General features: G+C 43.0%; 1 protein-coding gene across 4 annotated transcripts in view; it reads right to left on the reverse strand.

The window, feature by feature from the left end:
* Positions 1-860: 860 nt before the first annotated feature.
* The window catches only part of LOC115129544 (ubiquitin-conjugating enzyme E2 E3), a 60,194-nt gene continuing 38,373 nt past the window's right edge, over positions 861-22,681 (reverse strand). For 3 of the 4 annotated variants that reach the window (XM_065018349.1, XM_065018353.1, XM_065018363.1), the window contains 4 exons: positions 20,298-20,430; positions 4,299-4,394; positions 2,939-3,086; positions 861-1,728 (listed from right to left, as the gene is read on the reverse strand). In XM_065018349.1, coding sequence (XP_064874421.1) covers positions 1,631-1,728; positions 2,939-3,086; positions 4,299-4,394; positions 20,298-20,430 — 475 coding nt within the window. In that variant the 3' untranslated portion in view covers positions 861-1,630. The remainder of the gene's footprint in view (positions 1,729-2,938; positions 3,087-4,298; positions 4,395-20,297; positions 20,431-22,681) is intronic. The other variant, XM_029660016.2, reaches the window with a different exon arrangement.

Here is a 22,681-nt window from a genome sequence, read left to right on the forward strand (position 1 = left end):
TCAGCAATTGCGACAAAACACAGACCAGTATGTAGTGGTACCTATGCCTTAATCCTAAAGCACCACTACCAGGTATTCTTCTATCCATCTCCAGGGTTATGATACGGGCCAGAGAATATCTATCTCTCACTCCACTGTTGAGGCTAGACAGTGAAAATAGAAAAATTTGCCCGAACACTGACAGCAGCTACTCTTCAGAGACCAACTCTTGAACCACACATCAAACAAGTCCGAGATCGATAGAGAATAATGAAAAAACCCACGTCAATAAAAACGAAAACCTGTATCTATGTTTATAGAGTATAGAGGCCGCTAGCAAAAATAGAGAACACTATATCTACTAAATCTACTACAGTTACAAAATTCTACTTGAATAGCATTTACCAGTTTCTCTCTTTCCATCCTTCAACGTTTTGTTTTATTCTCATAGGATTTAACTTCAAGAGATGGAGAGCTGCGTCTGTTTCCCCTTTTATGTGTACTTCAAGTCTAGGTCGATTTGAGCACCGTCTTTTCCTACAGACATCAGTCCTCATATGGTAATAGCAGGTGTAGAATCAGTATGAAATTATACATCTCAAGAGATAACAGTACAGCAGTTTGCAGAGCAGCAGTTCTGAGTGTCCAACTTTATGTAACATAATGACATTGTCTTGGTCATTTCCCGGGGTTCTCTCATTCCTCTCATTGGCCCTGAACAAATTGAGCCTTTCTCTATGTCCCAAATGGCAACCTATCTTCTATGTAGTGCCCTTCTTCGCATGGGCTCTGGTTACAAGTCAGAATATGGTGTCATTTGGGATGCAACCCTGGTTATTGAATGCTAGCTGCCAATGTCAATCATCCATGAGTTTACACTGTACAATTCAACCCTTGGGGACAAGTTTATTGTGTTTTGGGGATGTTACAGTGGTGGCTCATCTTTTGTTGAGCTACAAAAAGGTTTCAATGAAATCTCGTTTTCATTACAAATTGACAAGGTAAAACAGAGTCATCACAACAGTATAATGTAACTACATAACTGGAAATGGGTGTCTGGCTTTCATATAAATGACATCATCATCTCTAATAATCTACATCAGCTAGTTGTTTTTTCTTCTTTAACTTCATACAGATAATGGAGAAGGCTAAAATGCACCATAATATTTGGTTGAGACTTTAGGAATAGTTTCCTTTATTACATCACAAAATACATTTGATTTTTTAATATCCCAAAGAAGCAAGACTTGCAAGTAGAGGCATTTAAACATAACTAAAATCTACAGCGACAAAATTCTACTCCAATATACATTTACCTTTTGTTGGGCATTGTCTTCCGACAGATGGCGTCATTCTAACGCTCTGTGTTGCCATGAACTATCAGTGCAGACAGAGGCGACACTTCGCTATCTGACGTGAGACAATGCCTGCTTGGATCTTTCTCTCTGTCTCTCTTCAGACCCAGTCCTCATTGCAGGGAAAAAATGTGGAGGAGTAGAATCAGTAATCAGACATATACACAGAAGTCCGTATTGTAAAGGCTATAAAGATTTGTTGCACGATGTGACGTCGCCTCCGGGACCTTCACACTGCAGGCAGGGGGACTGGGTGGACAGGGGATCAGACAGGACGGGGTTAGGGGTCGTGACCTCTAAGTGGCGTATCTCTTGGTCCACTGTCGGGCTATCCTGTCATGCTCGGCTCTGTTGGTCAGGTACTGAGTGGCAATGCTACCAACCAGAGGGTCAGCTGAGGAGAGGAAAGGGAGAAGACAGGAAAGAGATGAGCAACACATTAGTAAGAGGGTTGCGGAAGTCTAAAATGACTGAAGAGGAAAGGGATGAGACAGTCATGAGTAAGAGGCCTTAGTCATTGGAAAGAGAACGAACTTAGATCAAGTCTCAAGCCAGGCATACAGGACTGCGTTTTTTGTTTTTGTATAAATGACTTCATTCAAGTAGAAATTGAAGCATACATCAAGGTAGAAGAAAGATTGAGTAGAATTTCTAAATTTATGGCTGTCCCGTTGTCCCATCCCTGACACAGCGCAAACATTCCACAAGTCAAGTGCAGTGTAATCTCTTTGGTTTTGAGGCTTGCTTTGGGGTTACAGTCTGTTACTGGTGTACAGTATATTTACTGTATGTCTGATTGGTTGACCGCTGTGTCACTCACCAGGGTTGCAGGCTGTATCTACTATACACTGAGTGTACAAAACATTATGAATACCTGCTCTTTCCACGACAGGCCGATCAGGTGAATCTATGTGAAAGCGATGATCCCTTATTGATGTTACTTGTTAAACACTTCAAATCAGTGGAGACAGGTTAAAGAAGGATTTTTAAGCCTTGAGACAATTGAGACATGGATTGTGTATGTGTGTCATTTAGAGGGTGAATGGGCAAAACAAAAGATTCTAGTGCCTTTTTTAAGTGGTAGTAGGTGCCAGGCACCCCGGTCTGCGTCAAGAACTGCAACGCTGCTGGGGTTTTTCACGCTCAACAGTTTCCCGTGTGTTTCAAAAATGGTACACAACCCAAAGGACAACCAGCCCACTTGACACAACTGTGGGAAGCATTGGAGTCAACATGGGTAGGCATCCCTTTGGAACGCTTTTGACACATTGTGGAGTCCATGTGCCGTTGAATACAGGCTGTTCTGAGAGGGAGGGGGGTGCAACTCACTATTAGGAATGTTTTCTTAATGTTTTGTACACTCAGTGTACGTCTGATTGGTTGACCGCTGTGTCACTCACCAAGGTTGCAGTCTGTTGCATGTGTCTGATTGGTTGACCACTGTGCCACTCACCAGGGTTGCAGTCTGTTACATGTGTACAGTATATATACTATATGTCTGATTGGTTGACCACTGTGTCACTCACCAGGGTTGCAGTCTGTTACATGTGTACAGTATATATACTATATGTCTGATTGGTTGACCACTGTGTCGTGTCACTCACCAGGGTTGCAGTCTGTGAGCAGGGAACAGATGGACAGCAGCACCTTGGAGATGGTGAGGGCGGGGCTCCAGTTGTCCTTCAGGATATCCAGGCAGATCACACCCTGACTGTTGATGTTACAGTGGTAGATCCTGGTGCGGAATGTCACCTACGGAATGAAATAAAGCAGATCTAACATCACCTAAGAAATAACATAAAGTTGATCCAGACAGATCAAACCCTGACTGTCGATGATACAGTGGTAGTTCCAGGCGCAGAATGTCACCTAGGAGACAACATAAAGTAAATATATACAGTTGAAGTCGGAAGTTTACATACACCTTAGACAAATACATTTAAACTCAGTTTTTCACAATTCCTGACATTTAATCCGAGTAAAAATTCCCTGTCTTAGGTCAGTTAGGATCACCACTTTAGTTTAAGAATGTGAAATGTCAGAATAATAGTAGAGAATGATTTATTTCAGCTTTTTTTCTTTTGTCACATTCCCAATGTGTCAGAAGTTTACATACACTCAATTAGTATTTGGTAGCATTGCCTTTAAATTCTTTAACTTGAGGCAAATGTTTTGGGTAGCCATCCACAAGATCCCACAATAAGTTGGGTGAATTTTGGCCCATCTCTCCTGACAGAGCTGGTGTAAATGAGTCAGGTTTGTAGGTTTCCTTGCTCACACACGCCTTTTCAGTTCTGCCCACAAATTTTCTATGGGATTGTGGTCAGGGCTTTGTGATGGCCACTCCAATACCTTGACTTTGTTGTCCTTAAGCAATTTTGCCACAACTTTGGAAGTATGCTTGGGATCATTGTCCATTTGGAAGACGCATTTGCGACCAAGCTTTTACCTTCCTGACTGATGCTTGAGATGTTGCTTCAATATATCCACATAATTTTCCTGCCTCATGAAGCCATCTATTTTGTGAAGTGCACCAGTCCCTCCTGCAGCAAAGCACCCCACAACATGCTGCCACCCCCGTGCTTAACGGTTGGGATGGTGTTTGTTTCATCAGACCAGAGGACATTTCTCAAAAAAGTATGATCTTTGTCCTCATGTAAACCGTAGTCTGGCTTTATTTATGGTGGTTTTGGAGCAGTGGCTTCTTCCATGCTGAGTGGCCTTTCAGGTTATGTCGATATAGGACTCGTTTATGTGGATATAGATCATGTTGTATCTGTTTCCTCCAACATCTTCACAAGGTCCTTTGCTGTTGTTCTGGGATTGATTTGCACTCCCCCCCCCCAAGGAAGTTCATATCTAGGAGACAGAACGCGTCTCCTTCCTGAGCGGTATGACGGCTGCATGGTCCCATGGTGTTTATACTTGCGTAATATTGTTTGTACAGATGAACGTGGTACCTACAGGCATTTGGAAATTTCTCCCAAAGATGAACCAGACTTGTGGACGTCTACAATTTTCTTTCTGAGGTCTTGGCTGATTTCTTTTTATTTTCCCCATCTAAAACAAAATCCAGAAAATCACATTGTATGATTTTTAAGTAATTAATTAGCATTTTATTGCATTACATAAGTATTTGATACATCAGAAAAGCAGAACTTAATATTTGGTACAGAAACCTTTGTTTGCAATTACAGAGATCATACATTCGGATGAAAAGCGTGCCCAGAGTAAACTCCCTGCTACTCAGGCCCAGAAGTTAATATATCCATATTATTATGCATTATTAGTAGTATTGGGTAGAAAACACTCTGAAAATTCTAAAACAGTTTGAATGAGGTCTGTGAGTATAACAGAACTCATATGGCAGGCGAAAACCTGAGAAAAATCCAACCAGGAAGTGGAAAATCTGAGGTTTGTAGTTTTTCAACTCATTGCCTATCGAATATACAGTGTCTGTGGGGTCATATTGCACTTCCTAAGGCTTCCACTAGATGTCAACAGTCTTTAGAACATTGTTTGAGGCTTCTACTGTGAAGTGGGGGCGAATGAGAGCTGATTCAAACAGAGGTCTGCCAGAGTGGCATGAGCTGATCACGCGCACACCCGTGAGAGCGACCTGTGTTCCATTGCATTTCTAAAGACAAAGGAATTCTCCGGTTGGAACATTATTGAAGATTTATGTTAAAAACATCCTAAAGATTTATTCTATACATCGTTTGGCATGTTTCTACGAACTGTAATATAACTTTTTGAACTTTTCGTCTGAACTTTCGCCTGGACTTGCCCGCACCTCGTGAGTTTGGATTTGTTTACTAAACGCGCTAACAAAGGGAGGTATTTGGTCATAAATGATGGACTTTATGGAACAAAACAAACATTTATTGTGGAACTTGGATTCCTGGGAGTGCATTCTGATGAAGATCATCAAAGGTAAGTGAATATTTATACCGCTATTTCTGACTTTTACTGACTCCACAACATGGCAGGTATCTGCATGGCTTGTTTTTGTGTCTGAGCGCCGTACTCAGATTATTGCATGGTTGGCTTTTTCCGTAAAGATTTTTTGAAATCTGACACAGTGGTTGTATTAAGGAGAAGTTTATCTATAAATCTGTGCATAATACTTGTATCTTTTATCAAAGTTGACTATTTCTGTAAATTGATGTGGCTCTCTGAAATTTTGCCGGATGTTTTCGAGGCAAAACATTACTGACCATAAAGCGCCAATGTAAACTGAGATTTGTGGATATAAATATGAACTTTATCGAACAAAACATACATATATTGTGTAACATGAAGTCCTATGAGTGCCATCTGATGAAGATCATCAAAGGTTAGTGATTCATTTTATCTCTATTTCTGCTTTTTGTGACTCCTCTCTTTTGGCTGGAAAATGGCTGTATGTGTTTTTGTGACTAGGCTCTGACCTAACATAATCATATGGCGTGCTTTCGCTGTAAAGCCTTTTTTAAATCGGACACAATGGGTAGATTAACAAGAAGTTAAGCTTTAATTTGGTGTATTGCACTTGTGAATGTATGAAAGTTAAATATTTCAAAAAAATATTTTTGAATTCCGCTAGCGGAACACCTAGCCCTAACAAGTTTAACAAGACATTTGTGGAGTGGTTGAAAAACGAGTTTAATTGATTCCAACCTAGTGTATGTAAACTTCCGACTTCAACTGTACACTGGCTAGGAAACAACACATACATACAGATCAGTACGACCTGATTGTTTTTGTTAGGCCCACTTTCCTCAAATGAAAACTGACCTGTGGAAGAGGAGGAAGGCATGAAACACATTCAGGCTTTATCAGCCAGCCAGATAAGATAAGCTACAGTGTTAACAATTGGGTCAACAATAAAGCATGCAAGGGTCACGAGCTAGAACATTTACTGAGGAGCTAGAACATTTACTGAGGAGCTAGAACATTTACTGAGGAGCTAGAACATTTACAGAGGACAAAGAACATTCCCAACCATCCACAGCTCCCTGGCTGTTAAGTCTGCAGATACTGTCATCATCTAAACCTCACAAAGCTAAATCATACATCCTTCACATTTGCCTTTATAAAACAGCATAAAGACAGGCAATTGGCATAAATGTGTATGGCAACTTAACACATCCCATAATTAAGCCACCATACAGTAGATAAGACCGGGAGACCTCAGGTACCAGCAAATGGTGTGTGAATATCTATTAGCATTTCCCTGCTATATCTGGTAGCTAGGCCAGTCGGTGACATGTGTTGAAATAACTTAAGGAAAAAACACATGAATTGCAAATCTCATATGATCACGTGATTTAATGTAAAGGTAATGTGAAGCAACATGTGATAACATAAAAATACACATGACAACATGTTAGCAGATGTAAGAACGTGATGTCGTGAAATTAACGTGAAATAAATGTGACAAAAAGAGGATGCAAAATCTCAACATGTGATAACATGAAACTACAAGTGACAGCATGTAAAAAAAACAATCTCGTGAAATAAATGTGACATGGGGAGGAAAAATTTCTACATGTGATCCCATGAATATGACACTGTATTTTTATTGCTAAATTATCGTGTTAATGGACAGTATGATGCTTTATTTAAAAAACAGTCCACTTTCTTTTTTATTTAACCAGGCAAGTCAGTTAAAAACTAATTCTTATTTACAATGACAGCCTACCCCAGCCAAACCCGTACGACGCTGGGCCAATTGTGCGCCGCCTTATGGGATTCCCGATCACGGGCCGGATGTGATACAGCCTGGAATTGAAACAAGGACTGTAGGAACACCTCTTGCACCGGGATGCAGTGCCTTAGACTGCTGTAACACTCAGGAGCCCTATTATTTGAATCACTTGGTAACCAACCTGAGAACCGCTTGGTTGCTAGCTATCTGAAATTCCTGCTGTGTCACCAGGTCTGTAGACATAAAGGAGATCAGCTATATATTTATTGCCAAGAACACACTTGTGCACTTCGCCTAAAGTTGCAGTGAAAATAAAGTAAATATATACACAACAACTTGTAGGCGTTATTTATATCAAGAAACATTATACTGATGTCGCTCTTGATGCTGGTGATTATTTGATCCACCTCTATGCAGACAACACCATTCTGTATACATCTGGCCCTGCTTTGGACACTGTGTTAACTAACCTCCAAACGAGCTTCAACGCCATACAACACTCCTACCGTGGCCTCCAACTGCTTTTAAATGCTAGTAAAACTAAGTGCATGCTCTTCAACCGATTTCTTCCCGCACCCAACCGCTCGACTAGCATCACTACTCTGGATGGTTCTGACTTAGAATATGTGGACACCTACAAATATCTAGGTGTCTGTTTAGACTGTAAACTCTCCTTCCAGACTCACATTAAGCATCTCCAATCCAAAATTAAATCTAGAATCGACTTCCTATTTTGCAACAAAGCCTCCTTCACTCATGCCGCCAAACATACCCTCGTAAAACTGACTATGCTACCGATCCTTGACTTCGGCGATGTCATTTACAAAATAGCCCCCTACTCAGCAAACTGGACGCAGTCTATCACAGTGACATCCATTTTATCACCAAAGCCCCATATACTACCCACCACTGCGACCTGTATGCTCTCGTTGGCTGGCCCCCACTACATATCCGTTGCCAAACCCACTGACTCCAGGTCATCTATAAGTCTTCGCTAGGTAAAGCCCTGCCTTATCTCAGCTCACTGTTCACCATAGCAATACCCACCCATATCATGCGCTCCAACAGGTATATTGCATGGGTCACCCCCAAAGCCAACACTTCCTTTGGCTGCCTTTCCTTCCAGTTCTCTGCTGCCAACGAATTGCAAAAATCTCTGAAGCTGGAGTCTTATAACCCCCTCTCTAACTTTAAGCATCACCTGTCAGAGCAGCTTACTGATCACTGTACCTGTACACAGCCAATCTGTAAATAGCACACCCAACTACCTCATCCCCATATTGTTACTTATCCTCTTGCTCTGTTGCACCCCAGTATCTCTACTTGCACATCATCATCTGCACATCTATCACTCCAGTATTAATGCTGAATTGTAATTATTTTCTAATGCCTATTTAGTGCCTACCTCCCTTCTCTTCTACATTTGCACACACTGTACATAGATTTTTCTATTTTCTTTACTTTTGTGTTATTGACTGTACGTTTGTTTAGGTGTAAAAAATGTGTTCTCAATTGGCCTATCTGGTTAAATAAATGTGAAATAATTTATTTTTTAAAATTCTGATTTCAATTACTGTAGAATATTGTACTGTTACCACTATTGGGACCTTGAATGGAATTTGAATTCATAACCTCTCAGTCGCTAACAACCTGAAATGTCCTGCTACAGTGCAGCTACACCACCAGATCTGTGAGTGTGAAATAAATATGGGCCACATACATATTGGCAGGAGTGCATTTCTGCATTATTCAACGCTGCCCAGAATCAAGTAAATAATTGTGCAATTATCACCACCAACGTAACATTTAGGTAAAACTAGCAGTGATCAAGCAGTTGTTGTAGCAGTTTAAGTGTTTGATGGTTATGCCGATGTAAGTCAAGCACTTTGTAAGAGCATGTGTCACTAATGAGCTGCACTGTAAAGAGGTTATTGTGCTTTAAGTTAATTGCAACTTGTTGCAAGAAGTTGCTGTGAATTTGTCATTTTTTACTTGGAAACTACTAGTTAGTAAGTTATTGTCAAATTAACAGATACATACTGCCAATTTTTGGGGGACAGTAACCAATCTTTGCTCGTAACCTACTGTGCATTCACCGACTCTTCTGTTGACAACATGTGCATCACTTGCTGATTGGCAGCATAGTTCGTTGTTGTAAATTTAATGACAAAATACAGTTCAGCTGTGGAAATGCATAAAAAGTAGCTGGTAACTTACTATAAAATAATCAGTGTATCATGTTTGCATGACGCACAAACACCCTCGCAAGGCTGCAGGCCCAGACGGCATCCCCAGCCGCGCCCTCAGAGCATGCGCAGACCAGCTGGCTGGTGTGTTTACGGACATACTCAATCAATCCCTATCCCAGTCTGTTGTTCCCACATGCTTCAAGAGGGCCACCATTGTTCCTGTTCCCAAGAAAGCTAAGGTTACTGAGCTAAACGACTACCGCCCCGTAACACTCACTTCCGTCATCATGAAGTGCTTTGAGAGACTAGTCAAGGACCATATCACCTCCACCCTACCTGACATCCTAGACCCACTCCAATTTGCTTACCGCCCAAATAGGTCCACAGACGATGCAATCTCAACCACACTTCACACTGCCCTAACCCATCTGGACAAGAGGAATACCTATGTGAGAATGCTGTTCATCGACTACAGCTCGGCATTTAACATCATAGTGCCCTCCAAGCTCGTCATCAAGCTCGAGACCCTGGGTCTCGACCCCGCCCTGTGCAACTGGGTACTGGACTTCCTGACGGGCCGCCCCCAGGTGGTGAGGGTAGGCAACAACATCTCCACCTCGCTGATCCTCAACACTGGGGCCCCACAAGGGTGGGTTCTGAGCCCTCTCCTGTACTCCCTGTTCACCCATGACTGCGTGGCCACACACGCCTCCAACTCAATCATCAAGTTTGCGGACGACACAACAGTGGTAGGCTTGATTACCAACAACGACGAGACGGCCTACAGGGAGGAGGTGAGGGCCCTCGGAGTGTGGTGTCAGGAAAATAACCTCACACTCAACGTCAACAAAACTAAGGAGATGATTGTGGACTTCAGGAAACAGCAGAGGGAACACCCTCCTATCCACATCGATGGAACAGTAGTGGAGAGGGTAGTAAGTTTTAAGTTCCTCGGCGTAAACATCACAGACAAACTGAATTGGTCCACCCACACAGACAGCATCGTGAAGAAGGCGCAGCAGCGCCTCTTCAACCTCAGGAGGCTGAAGAAATTCGGCTTATCACCAAAAGCACTCACAGACTTCTACAGATGCACAATCGAGAGCACTGTATCACCGCCTGGTACGGCAACTGCTCCGCCCACAACCGTAAGGCTCTCCAGAGGGTAGTGAGGTCTGCACAACGCATCACCGGGGGCAAACTACCTGCCCTCCAGGACACCTACACCACCCGATGTCACAGGATCATCAAGGACAGCAACCACCCGAGCCACTGCCTGTTCACCCCGCTATCATCCAGAAGGCGAGGTCAGTACAGGTGCATCAAAGCTGGGACCGAGAGACTGAAAAACAGCTTCTATCTCAAGGCCATCAGACTGTTAAACAGCCACCACTAACATTGAGTGGCTGCTGCCAACACACTGACTCAACTCCAGCCACTTTAATAATGGAAATTGATGGGAAATGATGTAAAATATATCACTAGCCACTTTAAACAATGCTACCTAATATAATGTTCCCTACATTATTCATCTCATATGTATACGTATATACTGTACTCTATATCATCTACTGCATCCTTATGTAATACATGTATCACTAGCCACTTTAACTATGCCACTTTGTTTACATACTCATCTCATATGTATATACTGCACTCAATACCATCTACTGTATCTTGCCTATGCCGCTCTGTACCATCACTCATTCATATATCTTTATGTACATATTCTTTATCCCCTTACACTTGTGTCTATAAGGTAGTAGTTATGGAATTGTTAGCTAGATTAATTGTTGGTTATTACTGCATTGTCGGAACTAGAAGCACAAGCATTTCGCTACACTCGCACTAACATCTGCTAACCATGTGTATGTGACAAATAACATTTGATTTGATTTGATTTGAAGTGGTCTGCATTGCAATTGACAGTAAACATGTATCAAAACACTAATACAGTATCCTATTACAGCAATGGCTAACATGTAGGACCACATTATTTCACATGTGGAAAATCACATGATTTGACATTTCACATGTGAAATTCTGTGAAAACTTCACATGTGAAAACATGTTTTTGGAACACTTCACGTGACATTTCGCATATGAAATCATGTGATATTTTACGTGAAAACGTGATTTTGGAACACTTCACATGTGACATTTCACTTGTGAAAATGTGTTTTTGGAACACTTTACAAATTTGGTTTTGAAACTTCACATATGTTTTTCACATGTGAAGTCTCTGTTCAGCTAAAGTATGACCCCACCTGGGATTTGAACACACAATCTCTGGATTTGAGGTATGCTGCCCTTACTGCTGCACAACAAAGTCTGTAATCAACTCAAATCAAATCAAATCAAATTTATTTGTCACATACACATGGTTAGCAGATGTTAATGCGAGTGTAGCGAAATGCTTGTGCTTCTAGTTCTGACAATGCAGTGATAACCAACAAGTAATCTAACTAACAATTCTAAAACGACTGTCTTATACACAGTGTAAGGGGATAAAGAATATGTACATAAGGATATATGAATGAGTGATGGTACAGAGCAGCATACAGTAGATGGTATCGAGTACAGTATATACATATGAGATGAGTATGTAGACAAAGTAAACAAAGTGGCATAGTTAAAGTGGCTAGTGATACATGTATTACATAAGGATGCAGTCGATGATGTAGAGTACAGTATATACGTATGCATATGAGATTAATAATGTAGGGTAAGTAGCATTATATAAGGTAGCATTGTTTAAAGTGGCTAGTGATATATTTACATCATTTCCCATCAATTCCCATTATTAAAGTGGCTGGAGTTGGGTCAGTGTCAATGACAGTGTGTTGGCAGCAGCCACTCAATGTTAGTGGTGGCTGTTTAACAGTCTGATGGCCTTGAGATAGAAGCTGTTTTTCAGTCTCTCGGTCCCAGCTTTGATGCACCTGTACTGACCTCGCCTTCTGGATGATAGCGGGGTGAACAGGCAGTGGTTCGGGTGGTTGATGTCCTTGATGATCTTTATGGCCTTCCTGTAACATCGGGTGGTGTAGGTGTCCTGGAGGGCAGGTAGTTTGCCCCCGGTGATGCGTTGTGCAGACCTCACTACCTCTGGAGAGCCTTACGGTTGAGGGCGGAGCAGTTGCCGTACCAGGCGGTGATACAGCCCGCCAGGATGCTCTCGATTGTGCATCTGTAGAAGTTTGTGAGTGCTTTGGTGACAAGCCGAATTTCTTCAGCCTCCTGAGGTTGAAGAGGCGCTGCTGCGCCTTCTTCACGATGCTGTCAGTGTGAGTGGACCAATTCAGTTTGTCTGTGATGTGTATGCCGAGGAACTTAAAACTTGCTACCCTCTCCACTACTGTTCCATCGATGTGGATAGGGGGTGTTCCTCTGCTGTTTCCTGAAGTCCACAATCATCTCCTTAGTTTTGTTGACGTTGAGTGTGAGGTTATTTTCCTGACACCACACTCCGAGGGCCCTCACCTCCTCCCTGTAGGCCGTCTCGTCGTTGTTGGTAATCAAGCCTACCACTGTTGTGTCGTCCGCAAACTTGATGATTGAGTTGGAGGCGTGCGTGGCCACGCAGTCGTGGGTGAACAGGGAGTACAGGAGAGGGCTCAGAACGCACCTTGTGGGGCCCCGTGTTGAGGATCAGCGGGGAGGAGATGTTGTTGCCTACCCTCACCACCTGGGGGCGGCCCGTTAGGAAGTCCAGTACCCAGTTGCACAGGGCGGGTCGAGACCCAGGGTCTCGAGCTTGATGACGAGCTTGGAGGGTACTATGGTGTTGAATGCCGAGCTGTAGTCGATGAACAGCATTCTCACATAGGTATTCCTCTTGTCCAGGTGGGTTAGGGCAGTGTGCAGTGTGGTTGAGATTGCATCGTCTGTGGACCTATTTGGGCGGTAAGCAAATTGGAGTGGGTCTAGGGTGTCAGGTAGGGTGGAGGTGATATGGTCCTTGACTAGTCTCTCAAAGCACTTCATGATGACGGAAGTGAGTGCTACGGGCGGTAGTCGTTTAGCTCAGTTACCTTAGCTTTCTTGGGAACAGGAACAATGGTGGCCCTCTTGAAGCATGTGGGAACAGCAGACTGGTATAGGGATTGATTGAATATGTCCGTAAACACACCAGCCAGCTGGTCTGCGCATGCTCTGAGGGCGCGGCTGGGGATGCCGTCTGGGCCTGCAGCCTTGCGAGGGTTAACATGTTTAAATGTCTTACTCACCTCGGCTGCAGTGAAGGAGAGACCGCATGTTTTCGTTGCAGGCCGTGTCAGTGGCACTGTATTGTCCTCAAAGCGGGCAAAAAAGTTATTTAGTCTGCCTGGGAGCAAGACATCCTGGTGCGTGACTGGGCTGGGTTTCTTCTTGTAGTCCGTGATTGACTGTAGACCCTGCCACATGCCTCTTGTGTCTGAGCCGTTGAATTGAGATTCTACTTTGTCTCTGTACTGACGCTTAGCTTGTTTAATAGCCTTGCGGAGGGAATAGCTGCACTGTTTGTATTCGGTCACGTTGCCAGACACCTTGCCCTGATTAAAAGCAGTGGTTCGCGCTTTCAGTTTCACGCGAATGCTGCCATCAATCCACGGTTTCTGGTTAGGGAATGTTTTTATCGTTGCTATGGGAACGACATCTTCAACGCACGTTCTAATGAATTCGCACACCGAATCAGCGTATTCGTCAATATTTTTATCTGACGCAATACGAAACATGTCCACGTGATGGAAGCAGTCTTGGAGTGTGGAGTCAGCTTGGTCTGACCAGCGTTGGACAGACCTCAGCGTGGGAGCCTCTTGTTTAAGTTTCTGCCTGTAGGCAGGGATCAACACAATGGAGTCGTGGTCAGCTTTTCCGAAAGGGGGGCGGGGCAGGGCCTTATATGCGTCGCGGAAGTTAGAGTAACAATGATCCAAGGTTTTACCACCCCTGGTTGCGCAATCGATATGCTGATAAAATTTAGGGAGTCTTGTTTTCAGATTAGCTTTGTTAAAATCCCCAGCTACAATGAATGCAGCCTCTGGATAAATGGTTTCCAGTTTGCAAAGAGTTAAATAAAGTTCGTTCAGAGCCATCGATGTGTCTGCTTGGGGGGGGGGGGGGGATATATACGGCTGTGATTATAATCGAAGAGAATTCTCTTGGAAGATAATGCGGTCTACATTTGATTGTGAGGAATTCTAAATCAGGTGAACAGAAGGATTTGAGTTCCTGTATGTTTCCTTCATCACACCATGTCTCGTTAGTCATGAGGCATACGCCCCCACCGCTCTTCTTACCAGAAAGATGTTTGTTTCTGTCGGCGCGATGCGTGGAGAAACCCGTTGGCTGCACCGCATCGGATAGCGTCTTCCCAGTAAGCCATGTTTCCGTGAAGCAGAGAACGTTGCAGTCTCTGATGTCCCTCTGGAATGCTACCCTTGCTCGGATTTCATCAACCTTGTTGTCAAGAGACTGGACATTGGCAAGAAGTATGCTGGGGAGTGGTGCGCGATGTGCCCTTGTCCGAAGTCTGACCAGAAGACCGCTACGTTTCCCTCTTTTTCGGAGTCGTTTCCTTGGGTCGCTGCATGCGATCCATTCCGTTGTCCTGTTTGTAAGGCAGAATACAGGATCCGCGTCGCGGAAAACATATTCTTGGTCGTACTGATGGTGAGTTGACGCTGATCTTATATTCAGTAGTTCTTCTCGACTGTATGTAATGAAACCTAAGATGACCTGGGGTACTAATGTAAGAAATAACACGTAAAAAAAACAAAAAACTGCATAGTTTCCTAGGAACGCGAAGCGAGGCGGCCATCTCCGTCGGCATCTCTGCACTTAGCAAAAGAGTGACATCTGCACTGCTATTTTAGTTATCAGTTATTCTGACTATTCTCTCATCATTGATTACATTTACTTATTTCAGCAATTTGAGGGTTTTCTGTGACGTTGTCTAATGTTGGTGGGCATATTATTTTACTTTAATGTTACACCTGAATCTCAGATTTGCTAAAAAATACACTGAATCAGGTGAAAGTATTTTTTAGCAAATCTGAGATGTACTTTGAATTCCAAAGTCTAGGAATACGGTTGAAATGAGTTAATGACACAGACATGGTGGCGTAGCAGGACGATTGGAATGCAGTGAACCAAGAGGTTGTGAGGTCTAATCCCAGGTAAAGACAGGTTGAATAATAAGTACTATATAAATAAACATACACAATGTAGTTATGTGTCCAATATGTAAGTTGAAAATACTGTGTGTGTATCATGAAGACGCATATTTGTTTGCAGGGCATCACCTGTGAAATCTCGTGTGAAAACTTGAGTCCATAAGTGAAAGGTAATGCGATCACGTGAAAATCCACATGTGAAATATCATGTGAAGTGTTCCAAAAACACATAGTTTCACATGAAATGTTCCATTAACACATGGTTTCACATGTGAAAATCCACATCACCACATGCAAAACATGTGGAAATGTCACATGTGAAATCATGTGATTTTCCACATGTGAAATTATGTGGTGTTTACATAAGGGAAGTCTTTTAACATCCATCCCATTGAGGCCTTCTCTCTCTGAGCAGCCCTTATTTCAGGGGAAACCAATTAGGGCCACGCACAGCCAATGATCTTAATGATACCACTAGCTGTTTATGGCTTTGACATTAGAGGGGGAGAGAGATAAGAGAGAGAGAAAGAGACAGAGAGCGAGAGAGAAAGAGAGGAGAGAGAGAGTAGAGCGAGAGCAGACTTGTTCAGAGGCGGTGTGGTTCCCCTCCATGCTACCAATTACCCTGGGGTCTGACTCCCTCTCCCTCTCCAGTCAAACTGTATATGCCATCTTTATGACATGTTAATAGAAACCAGACGAGCCAGACTCAGTCTTGTATTACCATAACCACTGTAAAGGCTAATCCCATCACTGTAAACAGCGGATTTGTGTTGAATAATAAAAATGTTAGACAGAGCAAACATATCATGACACCCCCTCAATCCAGTATAGAGTATAGAGTGGTACAGCGTTTAGTTCTGAGGGTGATTTCTCCTAAATAGATTATGTTAGTTTTATGTGAAATGGGATTGCTTTCTATGAAATAACCCTATTGCTCCCTCCACTAGCAGAAAGCTATTATGATCCTGATTATATCCACCTCCCGTATAGTTTTCTCAGAAACATAATAGGCAGTGTAGCCTATTGTAGCATATTACTGAGAATATACGCTTCTAAAAAAGAGGAGCCCTGCAGTGCCTATAACAGACAAGAAGCTGCATCCCAAAAGGCACCCTACTCCCTGCCTTCAGAAAGTATTCATACCCCTTGAATTATTCCACATTTTGTTGTGTTACAGCCTGATTTCAAAATTGATTAAATATATTTTTTACACACAATGCCCCCTAACGACAAAGGGAAAACATGTTTATTGAAATTTTTGCACATTTATTGAAAATTAAAAACAGAAATGTCTCATTTACATAAGTATTCACACCCCTGGGTCAATCCTTTGTAGAAGCACATTTGGGAGGGATTATAGCTGTGAGTCTTTCTGGGTAAGTCTCTAAGCTTTCCACACCTGGATTGCACAACATTTGTCCATTATTCGTTTGAAATTTCTTCAAGCTCTGTCAAATTGGTTATTGATCATTGCTAGACAACCATGTTCAGGTCTTGCCATAGATTTTCAAGTAGATTTAAGTCAAAACTGTAACCCGGCCACTCAGGAACATTCACTGGCTTATTGGTTATCAACTACAGTGTAGATTTGGCCTTGTGTTTTAGCTGCATTCCGTTTATTTTTTATCCTGAAAAACTCCCCAGTCCTTAACGATTACAAGTATACCCATAACATAATGCAGCCACCACTATAATGGGGCTCCAGAGTGGCGCAGCGGTCTAAGGCACTACATTGCATGCAGCAGTGCTAGAGGCATTACTACAGTGTTGGGTTCATATCCTGGGCTGTGCCACAACCAGCCATGGGCGTGAGTCCCATAGGATGGCGCACAATTGGCCCAGCGTCGTCTGGGTTAGGGGAGGGTTTGGCAGATGGGGCTTTACTTGGCTCATTGTGCTCTAATGACTCATTGTGGTGGGCAGGCTGACCCCAAATGCCAGATGAATGGTGTATCCTCTGAAACATTGGTGCGGCTGGCTGGTGGGTCTTAAGGACGTTGTTAAGTGGGTCATGTTTCTGGCGGACACATGACTTCAAATCAAATTTTATTGGTCACATACACATGGTTAGCAGATGTTCATGCGAGTGTAGCGAAATGCTTTTGCTTCTAGTTCTTGTTAATATCTAACAAGTATTCTAACAATTTCACAACTACCTAACTAACTAACTACTTGCCTACCTGGTTAAATAAAGGTTAAATAAATTAAATAAATAATAAAATAGGTAAAGGGATGGAATAAGAATATGTAAATATAAATATATGGATGAGCGATGGCCGAGTGGCATAGGCAAGATGCAACAGATGGTATAAAATACAGTATATACATATGAGATGAGTAATGTAAACATGTCAACATGTCTCTCGGTCCCAGCTTTGATGCACCTGTACTGACCACGTCTTCTGGATGGTAGCGGGGTGAACAGGCAGTGGCTCGGGTGGTTGTAGTCTTCAATGATATTCTTGGCCTTCCTGTGACATCGGGTGCTGTAGGTGTCCTGGAGGGCAGGTAGTTTGCCCCCGGTGTTGCTTTGTGCAGACTGCACCACCCTCTGGAGAGCCTTGCGGTTGAAGGCGGTGCAGTTGCCATACCAGGCGATGATACAGCTCAACAGGATGCTCTCAATTGTGCGTCTGTAAAAGTTTGTGAGGGTTTTAGGTGACAAGCCAAATTTCGCACCTTCTTCACCACACTGTCTCTGTGGGTGGACCATTTCAATTTGTCTGTGATGTGTACGCCGAGGAACTTAAAACTTTTCACCTTCTCCACTGCTGTCCCGTCGATGTGGATAGGGGGGTGCTCCCTCTGCTGTTTACTGAAATCCACTATCATCTCCTTTGTTTTGTTGACATTGAGTGAAATGTTGTTTTCCTGACACCGCACTCCGAGTGCCCTCACCTCCTCCCTGTAGGCTGTCTCGTCGTTGTTGGTAATTTAAGCCTACTACTGTTGTGTTGTCTGCAAACTTGATGATTGAGTTGGAGGCGTGCATGGCCGCGCAGTCATGGGTGAACAGGGATTACAGGAAGGGGCTGAGCACGCACCCTTGTGGGACCCTAGTGGAGATGTTGTTTCCTACCTTCACCACCTGGGGGCGGCCCGTCAGAAAGTCCAGGACCCAGTTGCACAGGGCAGGGTTGAGATCCAGGGCCTCAAGCTTAATGATGAGCTTGGAGGGTACTATGGTGTTGAATGCTGAGCTATAGTCAATGAACAGCATTCTTACATAGGTATTCCTCTTGTCCAGATGGGATAGGGTAGTGTGCAGTGTGATGACGATTGCATTGTCTGTGGACCTGTTATGCAAACTGAAGTGGGTCTAGGGTGGCAGGTAAGGTGGAGGTTATGTGATCCTTGACTAGTCTCTCAAAGCACTTCATGATGACAGAAGTGAATGCTACGGGGCAATAGTAATTTAGTTCAGTTATCTTTGCCTTCTTGGGTACAGGAACAATGGTGGCCATCTTGAAGCTTGTGGGGACAGCAGACTGGGATAGAGAGCGATGTCCGTAAACATACCAGCCAGCTAGTCTGCATACCTTCGCCTCTCCAGAGCCCGTTGGGGAGTTGCAGCGATGAGCCAAGATTGAAAAAAGTGGGTAAAATAACCTATATGGAGTGTTATTCAGTAATGTATTGGATATGCCCCAAACATAACACTTTGTATTCAGGATAAAAAGTAAATTGCATTGGAACATTTTTTGCAGTATTACTTTGGTGCCTTGTTGCAAACAGAATGCATGTTTTCCTTCTTTTCACTCTGTCAGTCAGGTTAGTATTGTGGAGTAACTGCAATGTTGTTGATCCATCCTCAGTTTTCTCCCATCACATCCATTAAACTATGTAACCGTTTTAAAGTCACCATTGGCATCATGGCGAAATCCCTGAGCGGTTTCCTTCCTCTCCGGTTAGGAAGGACGCCTGTATTTTTGTAGTGACTAGGTGTATTGATACACCATCCAAAGTGTAATTAATAGCTTCACCATGCTCAAAGGGATATTTAAATGTTTTACCCACCTACCAATAGGTGCCCTTCTTTGCGAGGCATTGGAAAACCCCCCCCTTGCCTTTGTGGTTGAATCTGTGTTTGAAATTCACTGTTTGATTGAGGGACCTTACAGATAATTGTATGTGTGGAGGACAGAGATGAGGTAGTCATTCATAAATCATGTTAAACACTATTGCACAGAGAGTGAATCCATGCAACGTATTATGGGACTTGATAAGCACATTTTTACTCCTGCTTGTCATACAAAGTGGTTGAATACTTATTGATCCTAGACATTTCCACTTTTCCTTTTTTATTAATTTGTAAAAATTTATAAAAACATAATTCCACTTTGACATTATGTGGTATTGTGTGTATACTTTCTGAAGGCACTGTAGTGCACTACAGAGCCCTAAGGGCCTGGGTCAAAAGTAGTGCACTATGTAGGGAATAGTGGGCATTTGGGACACACAGAGACTCTGCTGGGCTTCTCTCTTCTCTCTTCTCTCTGCTGCTGCTGCCTCTCTTTCTCAATAATAACAGCATTGTGTTAAATGGCTCAGGGTTATTTTGGTCCCCTGGTCTCCACAGTCATGTGACAGTAGAGCAGAGTGCTGTAGTGTAACTGCTGCTGTGTAGTAGCCTCAAGGAGATGATGGCTGGGCAGCGCCAGTTAGTCAAAAACACAAGACAAGACATCATGTTAATCAGCCTCAAGGTTTCAACTGATGACCTCAGCAAACTCCTGTCAGCCCTGACCTCCATGTAGAACAATAGAGGACTAACTGCAGACAGAGGCTGCGTCCTAAACAGCACCCTATTCCCTACATAGGGAACAAGGTGACATTTGGGACGCAAGCAGAGGCTCCCATGTTACTGAACTGTTTAACCAACCACCTCTAAACCTATAAAGCAAGTGAATAAAGCGTACAGTACCTTTGGTGGCTTGAAGGGGTAGTCGGATGAGAAGGTGATATCTAGGAAGAAGACCCCTCCCTCGTACACAGAGCCTGGTGGTCCCAGGATGGTGGATCTCCATTCATAGATGTTGTCTCCCTTGGGTCCCGCACTGCAAATACACAAAGACAACAGCCAGAGTAAGTGAAACCCTTTCTGCCTTTATTGTTACGCCTGACAAAGACTTACAGGTCAAAACGCTGCACTCAATAAAACTGTGGAAAAATTCAATAATGTGAGGGTCTTTATTTCATGACTTGATTTTTGGACCCTGCTGCTACCTATTACACCTCAGTTCCTCAGTTAGAGACCAGCATCACTCCTCCAGACCCATTTAAATGGATGTAAATGGACAAGCTATCACAGGGGAAAGTCACACAGTCAGGGCTCTGCCTGAATAGGCTGTAGAAGCATATCTTAACAGGAGAGATAGCTAGCTATGTGTTAATGTAGCACTCAGACAAGCAGGTGAATGAGGGGGTGGAAGCTGCCTTGAGCAGACAGTCACTTATCTACACTGTCCTCACTATTCACCCTCGGCTCTATTACCATGTGATGAAAAGACATCGCACGCACGCACGCACGCACGCACGCACACACACACACACACACACACACACACACACACACACACACACACCACACACACACCACACCACACACACACACCACACACACACACACACACACACACACACACACACACACACACACACGTCTGTCAGTAGCCTTGAGAAAGAGAGAGAGATAGAGAGAGAGAGACAGAGAGGCCACTCACCACTCACCAGTCTCTCAGTAAAGTACTCGACCCATTGTCAATAGGACAATTGATAAAAATACACCCTGATTACAGCACTGTCAATAATACGGGTATAAATAAAATCAATATGACTGTACAAATGTATGATCACTAGCCTTGTCCTATATTGTATACGATGTCAGTCAGAGAAGTTAAATCAAACACAGGCTGATCATTATTATAATCCTGGTTTTAGAGCAAAATTAAACAGTTTGTTTTACCCATAAGATCTAGACAAAGAACTCTGAGCTAGAAGACAAAGGGACAGAATGCCAGAACAGGTGATGATGCTTTAACTATAGCCATCTGTCCTTCACTGGAGATATCTGGTGGTAGAGACAGATCAATCTTTTCACCTCTTCCCTCCACACATCAATCTGACAAACCTTCAGCAGAGGCATGAAGCCCTTCTTTAAGCTGCCAACCTGGCTGTCTGAGAGACACTCCCTCACCTTGTTACCTGATCTCACTGTTACTTACTATACAGGAGACTTTCATTTAGGAATAACGGTACATCTAGCCTGGTGCTAGATCTGTTTGCCCTGTATTATAGTTAACTTTGGGTAACACTTTATTTGGATAGGCTATCTGAAGATGCTCTACAGACTATGCACAGACTATCAGTAACATTTCAACTGTAACACTTTATTTGGATAGGCTATCTGAAGATGCTCTACAGACTATGCACAGACTATCAGTAACATTTCAACTGTAACACTTTATTTGGATAGGCTATCTGAAGATGCTCTACAGACTATGCACAGACTATCAGTAACATTTCAACTGTAACACTTTATTTGGATAGGCTATCTGAAGATGCTCTACAGACTATGCACAGACTATCAGTAACATTTCAACTGTAACACTTTATTTGGATAGGCTATCTGAAGATGCTCTACAGACTATGCACAGACTATCAGTAACATTTCAACTGTAACACTTTATTTGGATAGGCTATCTGAAGATGCTCTACAGACTATGCACAGACTATCAGTAACATTTCAACTGTAACACTTTATTTGGATAGGCTATCTGAAGATGTTCTACAGACTATCAGTAACATTTCAACTGTAACACTTTATTTGGATAGTCTATCTGAAGATGTTCTACAGACAATCTACAGACTAGCATTAACATTTAAACTATCTATTAAGCCAGACCCTAGCTGTAAGCCTAACGTTAACCCTAACCCTTATTCTAAACCTTACCCTAACCGTAACCTTAGCAAGCAGTTGCTTATCAACAGAGAGTTTGTTGATAGTATGACCATCTACAGATGGAAAAGCAGGACTATCCAAAAAAAGCGTGACCCAACTATGACCATAGGAGTCGGCTATACAGCACAAACAGATCTGGGACCAGGCTTATGTAAACCTGTCCCTTAATGTACATATCTCAAGGAAACTAGGATATGTTACGTGCAAAGATCCACAGCCTACAACCTGTTCAGGCCAGCCATCATGGAGTCGCCTCTTCACTGTTGACGTTGAGACTGGTGTTTTGCGGGTACTATTTAATGAAGCTGCCAGTTGAGGACTTGTGAGGTGCCTGTTTCTCAAACTAT

Source organism: Oncorhynchus nerka, linkage group LG1 (genome assembly GCF_034236695.1).
Source record: "Oncorhynchus nerka isolate Pitt River linkage group LG1, Oner_Uvic_2.0, whole genome shotgun sequence".
NCBI lineage: Eukaryota > Metazoa > Chordata > Actinopteri > Salmoniformes > Salmonidae > Oncorhynchus > Oncorhynchus nerka.